We start from the raw sequence: 11,640 nt of genomic DNA, 5'->3' as shown, positions 1-11,640 counted from the left end.
ATTGTTAAAAACTAACTTTCCAAATAAAATGATATATATCGGTATCGGTATCGGTATCGGCCAAAATGAGATGAAAAAATATCGGCATATCGGATATCGGCAAAAATCCAATATCGTGCATCTCTAATATATATATATATATATATATATATATATATATATTTGTTTTCTTAGAAAATGAAAGATCATTTCGCAAGATAAGACCCGTATTCCCCAGTTGGGATCATTTAGAGCCCTTTGAAGCTGCACTGAATTTGCATTTTGGAAGTTCAAACTCAGAGGCACCATAGAAGTCCACTATATGGAGCAAATGCAGAAATGTTTTCCTTAAAAAACATAATTTCTTTATGACTGAAGCAAAGACATGAACATCTTGAATGACAAAGGGGTGAGTCCATTATCTGTACATTTTTGTTCTGGTAGTGAACTTCTCTTTTAAGCACATTATAATTTACCTGCTGAGATAGTTAAAGTGAACCAGCTGAATGTCCAGCCTGTAGAGAAACTGTAAACCTCACAGATCAGAGTCACTGGATCTCCTTCAGTCAACCACTTCTGTGAAGAAACACTTAAAACTGCTCTGGGATCTGAAATAGAGAAATCACTCATTAATAACATGTTAAACGTGTTTGTGTGTTTATGAAGAGATGATCAAACTCACCTGATACTGTCAGTGTAACTGCATCACTCATTTGTGACCAGCGTGATCCTCCTGTCTCTGATCCTTTACAGGTGTATTTACCTGCATTAGATTTAGTAACAGAACTGAGTGTGTGTTCCTGTCGATAACTGAAAACACTGATTGAACCTTTTTGATACCAGCTGTAGCGCCAGCTAGTGACTCCTTCACCATAAATGTCACATCTGAGAGTGACTGTTTCTCCTCTGAATACATGTTGAGCAGGTTTAATGGTCACTTTGGCTTTTGGTCTTTCTGTACAATGACAACAATTCACAATGAAAATAATGTGCTGCTTTTTTATTGTATTAACACAGTTACTTGATTGTAAAACACATGCTAAATCAGATTAGACTGAAATGTTTTATGAATTACATTGCATGCATTATGTAACTAAAAAAAAATACTTGCCATATATTGTCACTATTACTGGTTTACTGTAATCTGTGTAATATTTTCCTCTTCGTGCTCTGCACCTGTACTCTCCTCCATCAGAGACTTTCACAGGATTGACTGTTTTCGTTGCAACTTCAGTGGATTCACGGTTTGAGTCTTTTCTCCAGAGAAACACCCATCCATTGTGTGACTGAATCAGCTCACATCTCAGAGTAACTGAGTCTCCAGTGAACACTGAACTCTGTGGCTCAACAGACAGAGTTGGTGTGGGAACATCTGTCAATGAGATTATGAGTTTTTACAGTTTGTAAGCAGATGTCATCCTCTCACTAGTAAATCATTATTTGCATCTTGATTTTAAAGTAAAAGTAAAAAATAAATAAGTAAGAATCAATTACAGGAACAGCCCTTATGAAACAAAAATATGTGACCCTGGACCACAAAACCAGTCTTAAGTCACTGGGGTATATTTGTAGCAATAGCCAAAAATACATTGTATGGGGCAAAAAAAAAGGATTTTTCTTTTATGGCAATAATCATTAGGAAATTAAGTAAAGATCATGTTCCATGAAGATATTTTGTAAAATTCCTACTGTAAATGTATGAAAACTTAAATTTTGATTAGTCATATACATTGTTAAGAACATTATTTGAAGATCTTTAAAGGCAATTTTCTCAATATTTTGATTTTTTTGCACCCTCAGATTCCTGATATTTAAATAGTTGTATCTCGGCCAAATATCGTCATATCCTAACAAACTATACATCAATGACAAGCTTATTTATTCAGCTTTCATATGATGTATAAATCTCAATTTTGAAAAAATGACCCTTAGCACTGGTTTTGTGATCCATGGTCACATATATGGAAATATCCTGCAAATATAATGTGATAAATTACATCATACAAATGACCAGGCAATTAAATTAATACATCGATGATGTATGGCTATATATTGATACAAATAAAAATATTTAGAAAGGAAGGCAAAAATAGCATTACATGTAATATTCATAAAAATGTATAAAACTTAATAAATATATCCAGATTTATTTATTTTTTTGTCTCATAAAGGTATCATCTGTTGTGTAAATGATAAGTGATTTCATGTTTCCTGTTAAATTCAAAGTTCATTTTAAGATTTTAGTGTCTGTTTAGTTTTCTTCATGGTCTTGCCCCTGTTTACATTTCAGATCTCTCCATTTCTACTCTCCTGTGAGTACGCTTAGATCATCCTCTCAGTTGATACTGATTGTCTTAAAATCTTGTTTAAAGGTATGCTATTATGGTTTTTCACTTTTTGAATTTTAGTCAGTGTGTGGTTGTGTATCTTTGGTACGGTGTACATTTTATCTTCAGACGTCAGTCATAAAATGAAAAGGTGTCATGCCTCAGACTAAAAGGCTTCAGTCACTGGACAAAACGGCTTTGTGCCTCAGACCGAAAGGCTTCAGGTCTCAGAAAAAACAACGTCATGTGTCAGGTCTCATATAATTAGACATCAGATGAAATGGCCTCAGATTAAAAGGCATCAGATGAAGTGAGGAGGAATGTGACGTCAAAAGCCACGCTAATGTCCAAATATGTCACATTTTCATTCATTTTGAAACAGGAAGAAGCATCGATATGAAGATAGTACTGTTGTTTGCAAACTGCCAAAAAGAAATAGTTGTTTGCCGTATCGGTAAGTAAAAAAAGTCAGTAACAATAGGCTAAAGCCAGAGCCAATGGGGAAAGTCTTTGCGTGACGAGACCCTGCCCCATTTTGGAGGTTCTGCCCACTTTTGGAGTTCCCGCCCCATTTTGGAGATCTCCAGTCTGCAGTTTTATATACTTGTTGTGTGCCGCGGCGCTCGTCGAAAGTTCACGGAAAGAAAAACGAGATGACAGAAATTAAAGTAAATGCTGCAATTTCGAATGATCTGTATGACCAAAAATGACTGAGTATTTTTTTTTGTTGTTGTTTGTTTCCGCTGCACACACATATAGCAAACGTTTCAGCCTGTTCATTATCAGAATAAAATACAGTCAACAAACATATACACTGATTAATTAAAATAGTGCGTACTGCGTAGTACAATCCGTGTCGTTCAGCCTGAGGTCGGGCCAAACACATATTTGCTAATGTGAGGATGTTTTTACGCGCATTAAGTACAGCGCTTGGTTTACTAATAAATAATAGTTTAGCATTCAAATACATCATATACACATTTTATTGGGTTCATGCCAAATGAGAGAGGTAGGCTGCTTGAGAACAAAACACGTTTGCTTTCAGTTTCGCTTTAAATTAGCCTAATTTGTCTTGGCTTGTTTAGCAACTTATATATTTTACACTTGTTTTGTTCCGAAAAAGGTTCAAAATAGTCTATAGGTATTGTGTTTATTGTTTGTACATTACAGCATTTCACTTTATTTACCGGCATTATTTATAAATGTAATAATTTTGTGCTTATCTGTGTTTAACCTAAACCATAACGTTAGTTTAGACCTACATACCGGTAGCCTATCTAAATATGATTTTATAATTTTAGGCTATATAGACCTACCTCATTACACTCCACTGGATGCATAATGAGCTGCAATAAACTACATTTTGGTATTTTATAATGCCTAGTCATACTTCTGTGGATATTTTGGTGAGAGTAACTCAAAAGTAGTGTAACGCAATGCAATTCCGAGACAGTAATATTGTAATGTAACTAATTCTTTTTAAAAGACAGTAACTAGTAATATATAATGTAACTAGACTAAATGTCATCAGTTTTCCTTGACTAAAACTAGACGAAAATAGTCATGGATAATTCTGACTAAAAAAAGACTAAAATGCTCAGACTTTTAGTCAACTGAAACTTGACTAGACTAAAAAGAGTATGAACGTGACTAAAACTAATAAAAACTAAAATGACAGCTTCACACAAAGACTAGACTAAAACTAAAATTAAAACAGGCCACCAAAAACAACACTACTGATGCTCCAGAAGGAAAAAAATATCCAATAAGAGCCAGGGGCGAAAACTTTTGAAAATGTGTACATTTTACTTATTTTGTCTTTCAAAAGCTACATAACATACTGTACTTACACGCTTGGCAGAAGACAAAATAAGTTAAATTTACCCTGATCCTTTGAACCTTCTGCGATAGTTGCATATGAGTCTCTCAGTTCTCCTCCATGTAAAAAGATGGATCTCAAAATCATACAGTCATTGTTGGAAAGGGTTCAAATACATAAAAATGCTGAATAACCAAAGAATCTGTGGGACCTGAAGGACTTTTTCCGAAGAACTGCAGGCAGTTTAACTGTTCAGGACAAACAAGGGACTCATGAACAACTATCACTAAACAAAAAACACAGCTGTGGATCATTCAGGTAACAACACAGTATTAAGAATGAAGTGTATGAAAACTTTTGAACAGGTCATTTTTATAAATTTAACTATTATTCTCTCTTGTGGACTATATGTAAACATCTTTAATGTGAAATATCTTCTTTAGGTCAGTACTAAATAAACAAGAACATACATTTTCTATGATCCCTCTTATTTTGGTAAAATAATTAACTTTGCAAATAATTAATTAAATAATTATCTACACCATTTTTCTTGGTGCTGTAGATAACAGGTTTTGTCTTTGTGTTTTCATGACTGTTTCAGTTTCACCACTGATGGGAATAAATATACTGCCAGTCAGGGAGTGAGCACACTGTAAAATCCAATAGTTTACCTTACTTAGATATAATTAGTTATCTTTACTTAGTTGCTATACTTACTAGGTTTTATTAAGTTACAGCTACTTTCAAGCGAGTAAAACAGTTTACTTACTACTTTGAGTGATGCTTACTTAAAATATTCAAGTAGCCACAAAGAAACCAATGACATTAATAAACCAGTGAGAGGCAGCAGTGCACTAATATGTTGCTAATTTGCAAAATAACAACAGAAGAAGAAGAAAAGCAATTTTTTTTTGAGGTGGCAATTGTTAATCTGCAGTTATTCACTTGTTACATTCACTCATTTCCCAAAGTCATCTTGAATGTTGTTTCAATACAACTATATATTTGAGAGAACATCACATAAGCTGACTTCATAAATTGATGTTGATTTTCGTAAAATGTTGTTGGTGTGTCTTATTTTATTTATTTATTTTTTATTATTATTATTTTTTTTTTTTTACTTACCATTATAGTGATTAATGTTCTGTTTGGTTGGGCACTTGGAACTTTGCTTTTCTTATTATAATTTTCTTCCTATTGATGCAGCAATGCAATATGAAGTCATAGTTTTTGATTTTAAGGGAAGAAAAGTAATAAGGAGGTTGTTTTTAGAAGGTAACCTTCAAGTTCTGATATTTCAATTAGCTAAATCTTTCCAATTCTTTAGCTAATATATTTTTTTATTTTATTAATGATCTTTTACAATTTTATTGTTCTTCATAAACACCTTGAGAAACTTTATTGGGTTGAGAGAGTCCTTTAATATTTGTGATAATGTGCTCAAGTCACAGACTTCAACATTCAGCATGTGAATCACAACGATGGTAACAATTCAGTTTTATTTATTTTTATTAATTGTGACAATAACCATTATATTATTTTATTTTCTCTTTTTGTTGTGTTACTGCTGACACAAGTCAGTAAATAAAATTAGCAAATAAAAACAACAACAGTAAAACAAAGCAATTGCATAATTTATTCATGCCGCAATGCACTCTGGGAGTCAGTGAGTAGCTATACTAAGTCAAGTGTAAGCCTAAAGTAAATGATCAAGTACCCCCTACAGTTCTTTTTTAGTTACTAGAGCTCCCGTGTAAGTAAACTATACTAACTAAGCATTTGTCACTACAACATACTATTCTTATTTCACTTTACTTAGTTTTTTTAAGGCAATCGGTTTGCATGCTTTTTTTAAGTAAGCCCAACTAATTAGATTTTACAGTGCAGAAGATCAGGACGGTGGTGCAGAGTGATGGCCATCAACCCTGCATGTCAACATCTTCATTCAGTCAATGTTTAAATGGAGGACTTCACAGAGAGGGTCAGTGGCTTGTTTGCCACCACCCACATGCCCTGCATGGTTTTGCTAATTTTAAGAGTTTCATTTTTAGATAGTTGTAAGATAAATCACGTTCTCTCTTAGGACATTGAATTCCAATACAGCCCTCAAGATGCATCTGTTTGTTTCGTTCATATTCTTGCACACTTAAAATGCTTTCATGGCTGTAAATTGTTGATGCACTGTACTCTGGGTAGCAAACACCATGCTAAAATGTTTTGAAATGTTTTCATAAAAATACTTTTGTAAATATGTTTGGATTGTCTTTTGATTTGTAATGTTATTCTGAATTATAGTAGTATCACAATATTCACAAACTATTTGTATGTACTATTCCAACTACACAATACACAATAATAATTACACAATAGCAAATTACAGTAGAAAAATACAGTACAATACTGTTTTTAGTTATACAGTACATTGTTCTATATACTGTAAAGTTGCATTACAGTACATTACTGTAAAACCAATTACAGTAACTTGCTGGCAACCTTGCTGCCAGTACCTTACTGTAAAAATACAGGAACATTTTTAACAGTGATACTATAGAAATAAAACTTGGATATATTAGAGTAGTCAATGTGCAGCTTGTATAGCAGTGCATATTTACGGTCCCCTAAATATAACTCAACATACAGCCATTATTGTCAAACCAGCTGGCAACAAAAGTAGGCACACCCTTGTCAAAACTGTTAATATTTTGTGTTAGCACCACTGTCATCTAGCAATGCCTTAATCATTCTGCGCATGGAATTCACCAGAGCTGCACAGGTTGTTGCTGGAATCCTCTTCAAATCATCTATAACAGTGGTTCGCAAACTTTTTCTGCTGGGCCCCCCTTTTGCAGAATAAAAAAATTTCAAGCCCCACGCCTGCATTTACACAGACATTTAAAAATAAACACAACTTCAGAAGGATTTATTTGAAACGTAATAATTAAAATTCAGTGTGTGACAACTTACTGAAAAAAAACCCCAAAAAAACAACCAAAAAAGGAACTAGTCACTTTTAGACTAGAAACATTAAAAGCAAAACATGCAGCTTTACTACGTACTATTTTTTGTACTATGTAACAGCATTCATTGTTTTTTAAACAGATTTTCTCCTATTTTCTTCTCTTTGTTGTAGTTGCGATCTTTGAAGTAAATTCATCATCTACTTGGCACTGGCACTTGTTGTCTTTTCAAAAACTTGTCCATGCTTAGATCAGAAATACTATGCATCATTCATTCATAATTTTACTCGGCTAATTTCTGATATCAATTGCACCATCTAGTGGTGTTACTGTTATTTTACGACAAAAACCGCTACAACTGATAACAGACAGCTGCAGCAGGTACTGCAAGTCATCATATAAAATATGATGAAATTCATATTTTGTGTTAAATTATTTACATATGTGGCAAGTAGCCATATAATACGCAAGATAATTTCACAGTGGGGTCTTGTATCACCCTGAAAATGTTTCTTTTTACATAAAAATCTAGGGATGTACCGAAATGAAAATTATTGGCTGAAACTGAAACTGCTTTGTAATAATTATTTATTATTTTATTAATTAACATAGTCATTTTGTAATAATATTAATGATACTGCATAAAAAAAAAAAAGGTCACAAGCCAATAAAATAACCACGTTTATTGAAAGTAACAATGAAATTGGACAGAAAATATATGAACATTAAATCTCAATATATTATTTTATTCAATTCTATGAAGCAGAATCAGATATAACTTTTTTTTGACTAATTATCAAAATAATATTTAGTCCTACAAAGCTATTATTATCAGAGCATACTTTCACGAGAGGGTCGCGTCATTTTACCAGTGTTGTCCAGCACAGCAGTACTACAGCATGTTACAGCACAGCATGTTACAGCACAGTATGTGACGCTATGGACCTTATCGCAGCAGAATTGAACACTGGAAGTGCTTGTCGAAGCAGTGTATCAGTTCTTCCGGTTATGTATATTTTTCAATAAGCTGTAATCACTAGTTTAATAAAAGCTTGTTGAAATGAGCATCTGCAGGAGGACTTGTTGACATTTTCAGAGACAGGCGAAGAAATGCCTAGCCTTGCAGCACCCCCCTTATCATAACTCTGCGCCCCCCAGTTTGGGAACCACTGGGTTAGACTAAAGTATTGTTATAGAGCTGTTATAGTCACTTATTTAGTGTCTTGTGAAACATTTTCACTAAATTCTCAGAGCAGTTCATTATGTGAGGAAACACATGTGCTGTATATTGACACTGCTATTGGTTCCCTGTAATTTCTTCCTTTAGTCACAACACACAAATAACTTGTTAAAAAGATGTATTCATTATCACTAAATATCATAACACTCTTTTCGCAGCTAGTTTGTAACAGTGTAAAATCACTCATATGTGAATATGTGATGAAATTCACTCACCTTCAGTTTGTCCGGAGTGAATGATTGAAATCAGCACTAAAAACACAAAAAGAAAATGTGAGCATTGAGCTGATGTTGTGTATAAATTATAGTAGCCATATGAAATTATGTTCTTCTTATTTTGCTTGCAAAACACCATAATTTTACTTTTAAATGTTTCTCAGCTTCACAACACAGGTTTCTTGTAAGTCAAGTCATGTTTTTTGGCTAATTTGTCTAGACCTTTTCATCCAACTTGTCTAGACTTTCAAGGGTCTGAAAACTGTGACAGTAATAAATATAAATCATATTAAGATATTGTGTGGAGGACTGCATATGTGTCCAGATGAACACCGCAACATCTGTTTGATATTTTAGTGATTTCATCATCATAGCAGAGAGACCTGTTTAGGGAACTTGACAGTCTGATCACAAGCAGAAACTCTTACAAACTGTTACTAGATGGGACATTTTACCAGAAACATACATTATCTGTCCTTGACTTGTTACAGGAAATAAAAAGTATTTAATCCAAAAAATATCTAAAATTGACTAATGGTTGATTTCTGTGAGTTGTTCTGAAAAGAATATGTCATTCATTAGATTGTCAGATATTTTTTTCTTTATTAAAAAAAAATAGTCCTGACAAGTCCTGTCATTGTCCTCAGCTTTGTTATGGTAAAAACTGTTATTTAGAAAAAAAAAAAAAAAAACAACAACAAAAAAAAATCCATAAATAAGTTTAAGTTGTTATCACTCACATCAATTGATTAAAAACATGAAATTATACATATATTCTACAAATAAATAATAAAATGTGTGCAATAAGACTTTAAGGGAGTGACTCAAAGGAAGTGACATCATTTGACTGAGGTGAAGCTAACACTGATCAAGGGTGAGTTCTGTCATTGAATTGTCATTGATGAGCTAAAGCGTCAGGCCCTGTAACGGTAAAACATCCCAGAAAATAATAAAAATGTTTGAAATCCAAAACGTCCAAAAAAAAAAAAAGTTACAGAAATTCCTTGTATGCATGTTAATGGTTTTTATGCTAGCGTGCTAGCAGGCTGAGAAATGGCAGTTTAAAATGGCCGACCGTCAGACCCTGTCACATCCTGACAGTCCTGTGATACGACCTTACAAATAAATGGCATTGTTCTGTTTTATTATCTTTATTGCATATAATATGTATTTAACATATGCCATAGTAAAGCAGTATTTGAATAAACAGACATTACACAGTAAATGCAATGCTTTATGTTCATCCACCAATTTTTATTTTAATTTTGCCCCTCTTTTACCTAGGCCTATGTAGCACTGCGTTTTGGGGTTGAACTTTGTATATTAATGATATTTCGGTACATATATAGATATAATTGTCATTTATATTAACTTTGAGTAATGATGACTGTAATTATTACAATTCATGCAGGTTGCAGTTCAATGACTCCATTTAGTGCAGCTGAGAGACAAAGACAATGTCAGAAATAACTAAATGCAAACCCTGAGAGAAAGGAGAAACATCTTCAGAAAGAAAGGCAGAGATGGAAACAGAAAAAAGGAAAGAAGGAGAAGTATTCACAAGTCACAAAGACACAAAGACATAGGCACAAATTATGGAGAGAGCATCAGAAAAAATAGGCTTAACAGGGCTCCAGACCAAAAAAAAAAAAAAAAAGAGAAACAATAGAGGAAATAGAGAAACAAATTTAGGCACCAAATAATTTTTTAGGTGCCACAGAATGAACATATTTTATTTTATTTTATTTATTTTTGACCCTCTACTTTTTTAATCATAGTGTCATGTGTTTATGTCTCATCTTTTCTTGTCTTTACACTCAAAAAAGTCAACTAGTCACTTACTTGATTCAAATATGTCTGATTAACAAGAATAAAACAAATTTACTTATGTTAAGTGATTCATTCTTGTTATTTGAAACTAAATTAAGAAATAATCAAATGAATTAGATAAGAACTTGTTGATTCAATGAGACTGAGGCACTTCAGATCAACGACTCTCTCTGGTGAGTCACTGCACATGCTCAGAACTGGGGCGGAAACACACGGGTACACACTCAAAAAAATATTTCAGCCTAAACTTAAACTTTATGTAATTCAATTACATACAAAATTTCCATGCATTTAAATCACATAGTTTTAATTTAAACAAATCAATTAAACTTAATGTGATTCAAATGCATCAGGTAAAGTTTATGTAATATTTCCCAGTGTTAAACAAACCCTGCTCAGTGTTCATGTGTTTCCACACTACAGTGTTCAAGTAGCATTGACACAGTGTTGGAGTTAAGGAGATCATTATGTCATGATTGACCAATAATGATGAACACCTGCTGTTTACAAGCAGAATCACAGAAGGAAAGAGAAACACAAGAATCAGATTTATTTAAATGAACTTAAATAAATGAAGACATTAAATCTCTGATTAAACAACTCCACAAACAACATTACAGTTTGACTTGATTTCTGTCATATATCCACAAATATTATTTGAGAACATCTAAACAGAGGTTTTTTTATTTAAAAAAAAAAAAAAAAAAAAAAAAAAAAGTTATTTGACCTCACCATCATTGCGATCAGGGTTTACTTTAGTTATACTCTTGACCTTACATTTTTTTTTTTGGCTGCTGTGATTATGTGTATGAAGCACATCTATAACAGCAAATCAAAACAAGCCAAAAAAAAAAAAAAAAGTCTGATTTGGTTTTTTGGTCATTTTTTTTTTTTTTTATTGTTATTATTGGTGGTGTAATTATTATTATCCAGTGCCCTGATCTCATGCTGTGGTTAATCTGTTAGTTTAATGTTTGCAACAGGCATATGAACTATTATGGATGTTTATCTTATACACTAAACCTTGAAATCTACGGCATCACTTTGACACACACAGACATCAAGAATCAGCATATGAATCTCAACAATGGTGACATTCAACAGCTGCATGCTGGGTAACAGCAGATTATAAAACTCACCCATGACTCCCAGCATGCAGCTGTTGAATGTCACCATTGTTGAGATTCATATGCTGATTCTTGATGTCTGTGTGTGTCAAAGTGATGCCATAGATTTCAAGGTTTAGTGTATAAGATAAACATCCATAATAGTT

At 33.0% G+C, this 11,640-nt stretch overlaps 1 protein-coding gene across 1 annotated transcript in view; it reads right to left on the bottom strand.

The window, feature by feature from the left end:
• Positions 1–444: 444 nt before the first annotated feature.
• The window catches only part of LOC127177461 (B-cell receptor CD22), a 44,013-nt gene continuing 32,817 nt past the window's right edge, over positions 445–11,640 (bottom strand). Inside the window, exons 3-4 of the mRNA XM_051129749.1 lie at positions 662–934; positions 445–587 (exon numbers count right to left, since the gene is read on the bottom strand). Of these exons, the coding sequence (XP_050985706.1) occupies positions 445–587; positions 662–934 (416 nt within the window). The remainder of the gene's footprint in view (positions 588–661; positions 935–11,640) is intronic.

This window comes from Labeo rohita, chromosome 15 (assembly GCF_022985175.1).
Source record: "Labeo rohita strain BAU-BD-2019 chromosome 15, IGBB_LRoh.1.0, whole genome shotgun sequence".
Lineage (NCBI taxonomy): Eukaryota > Metazoa > Chordata > Actinopteri > Cypriniformes > Cyprinidae > Labeo > Labeo rohita.
Note: the sequence above shows the minus strand (reverse complement) of the source record. Positions and strands in the feature narration are given on the sequence as shown.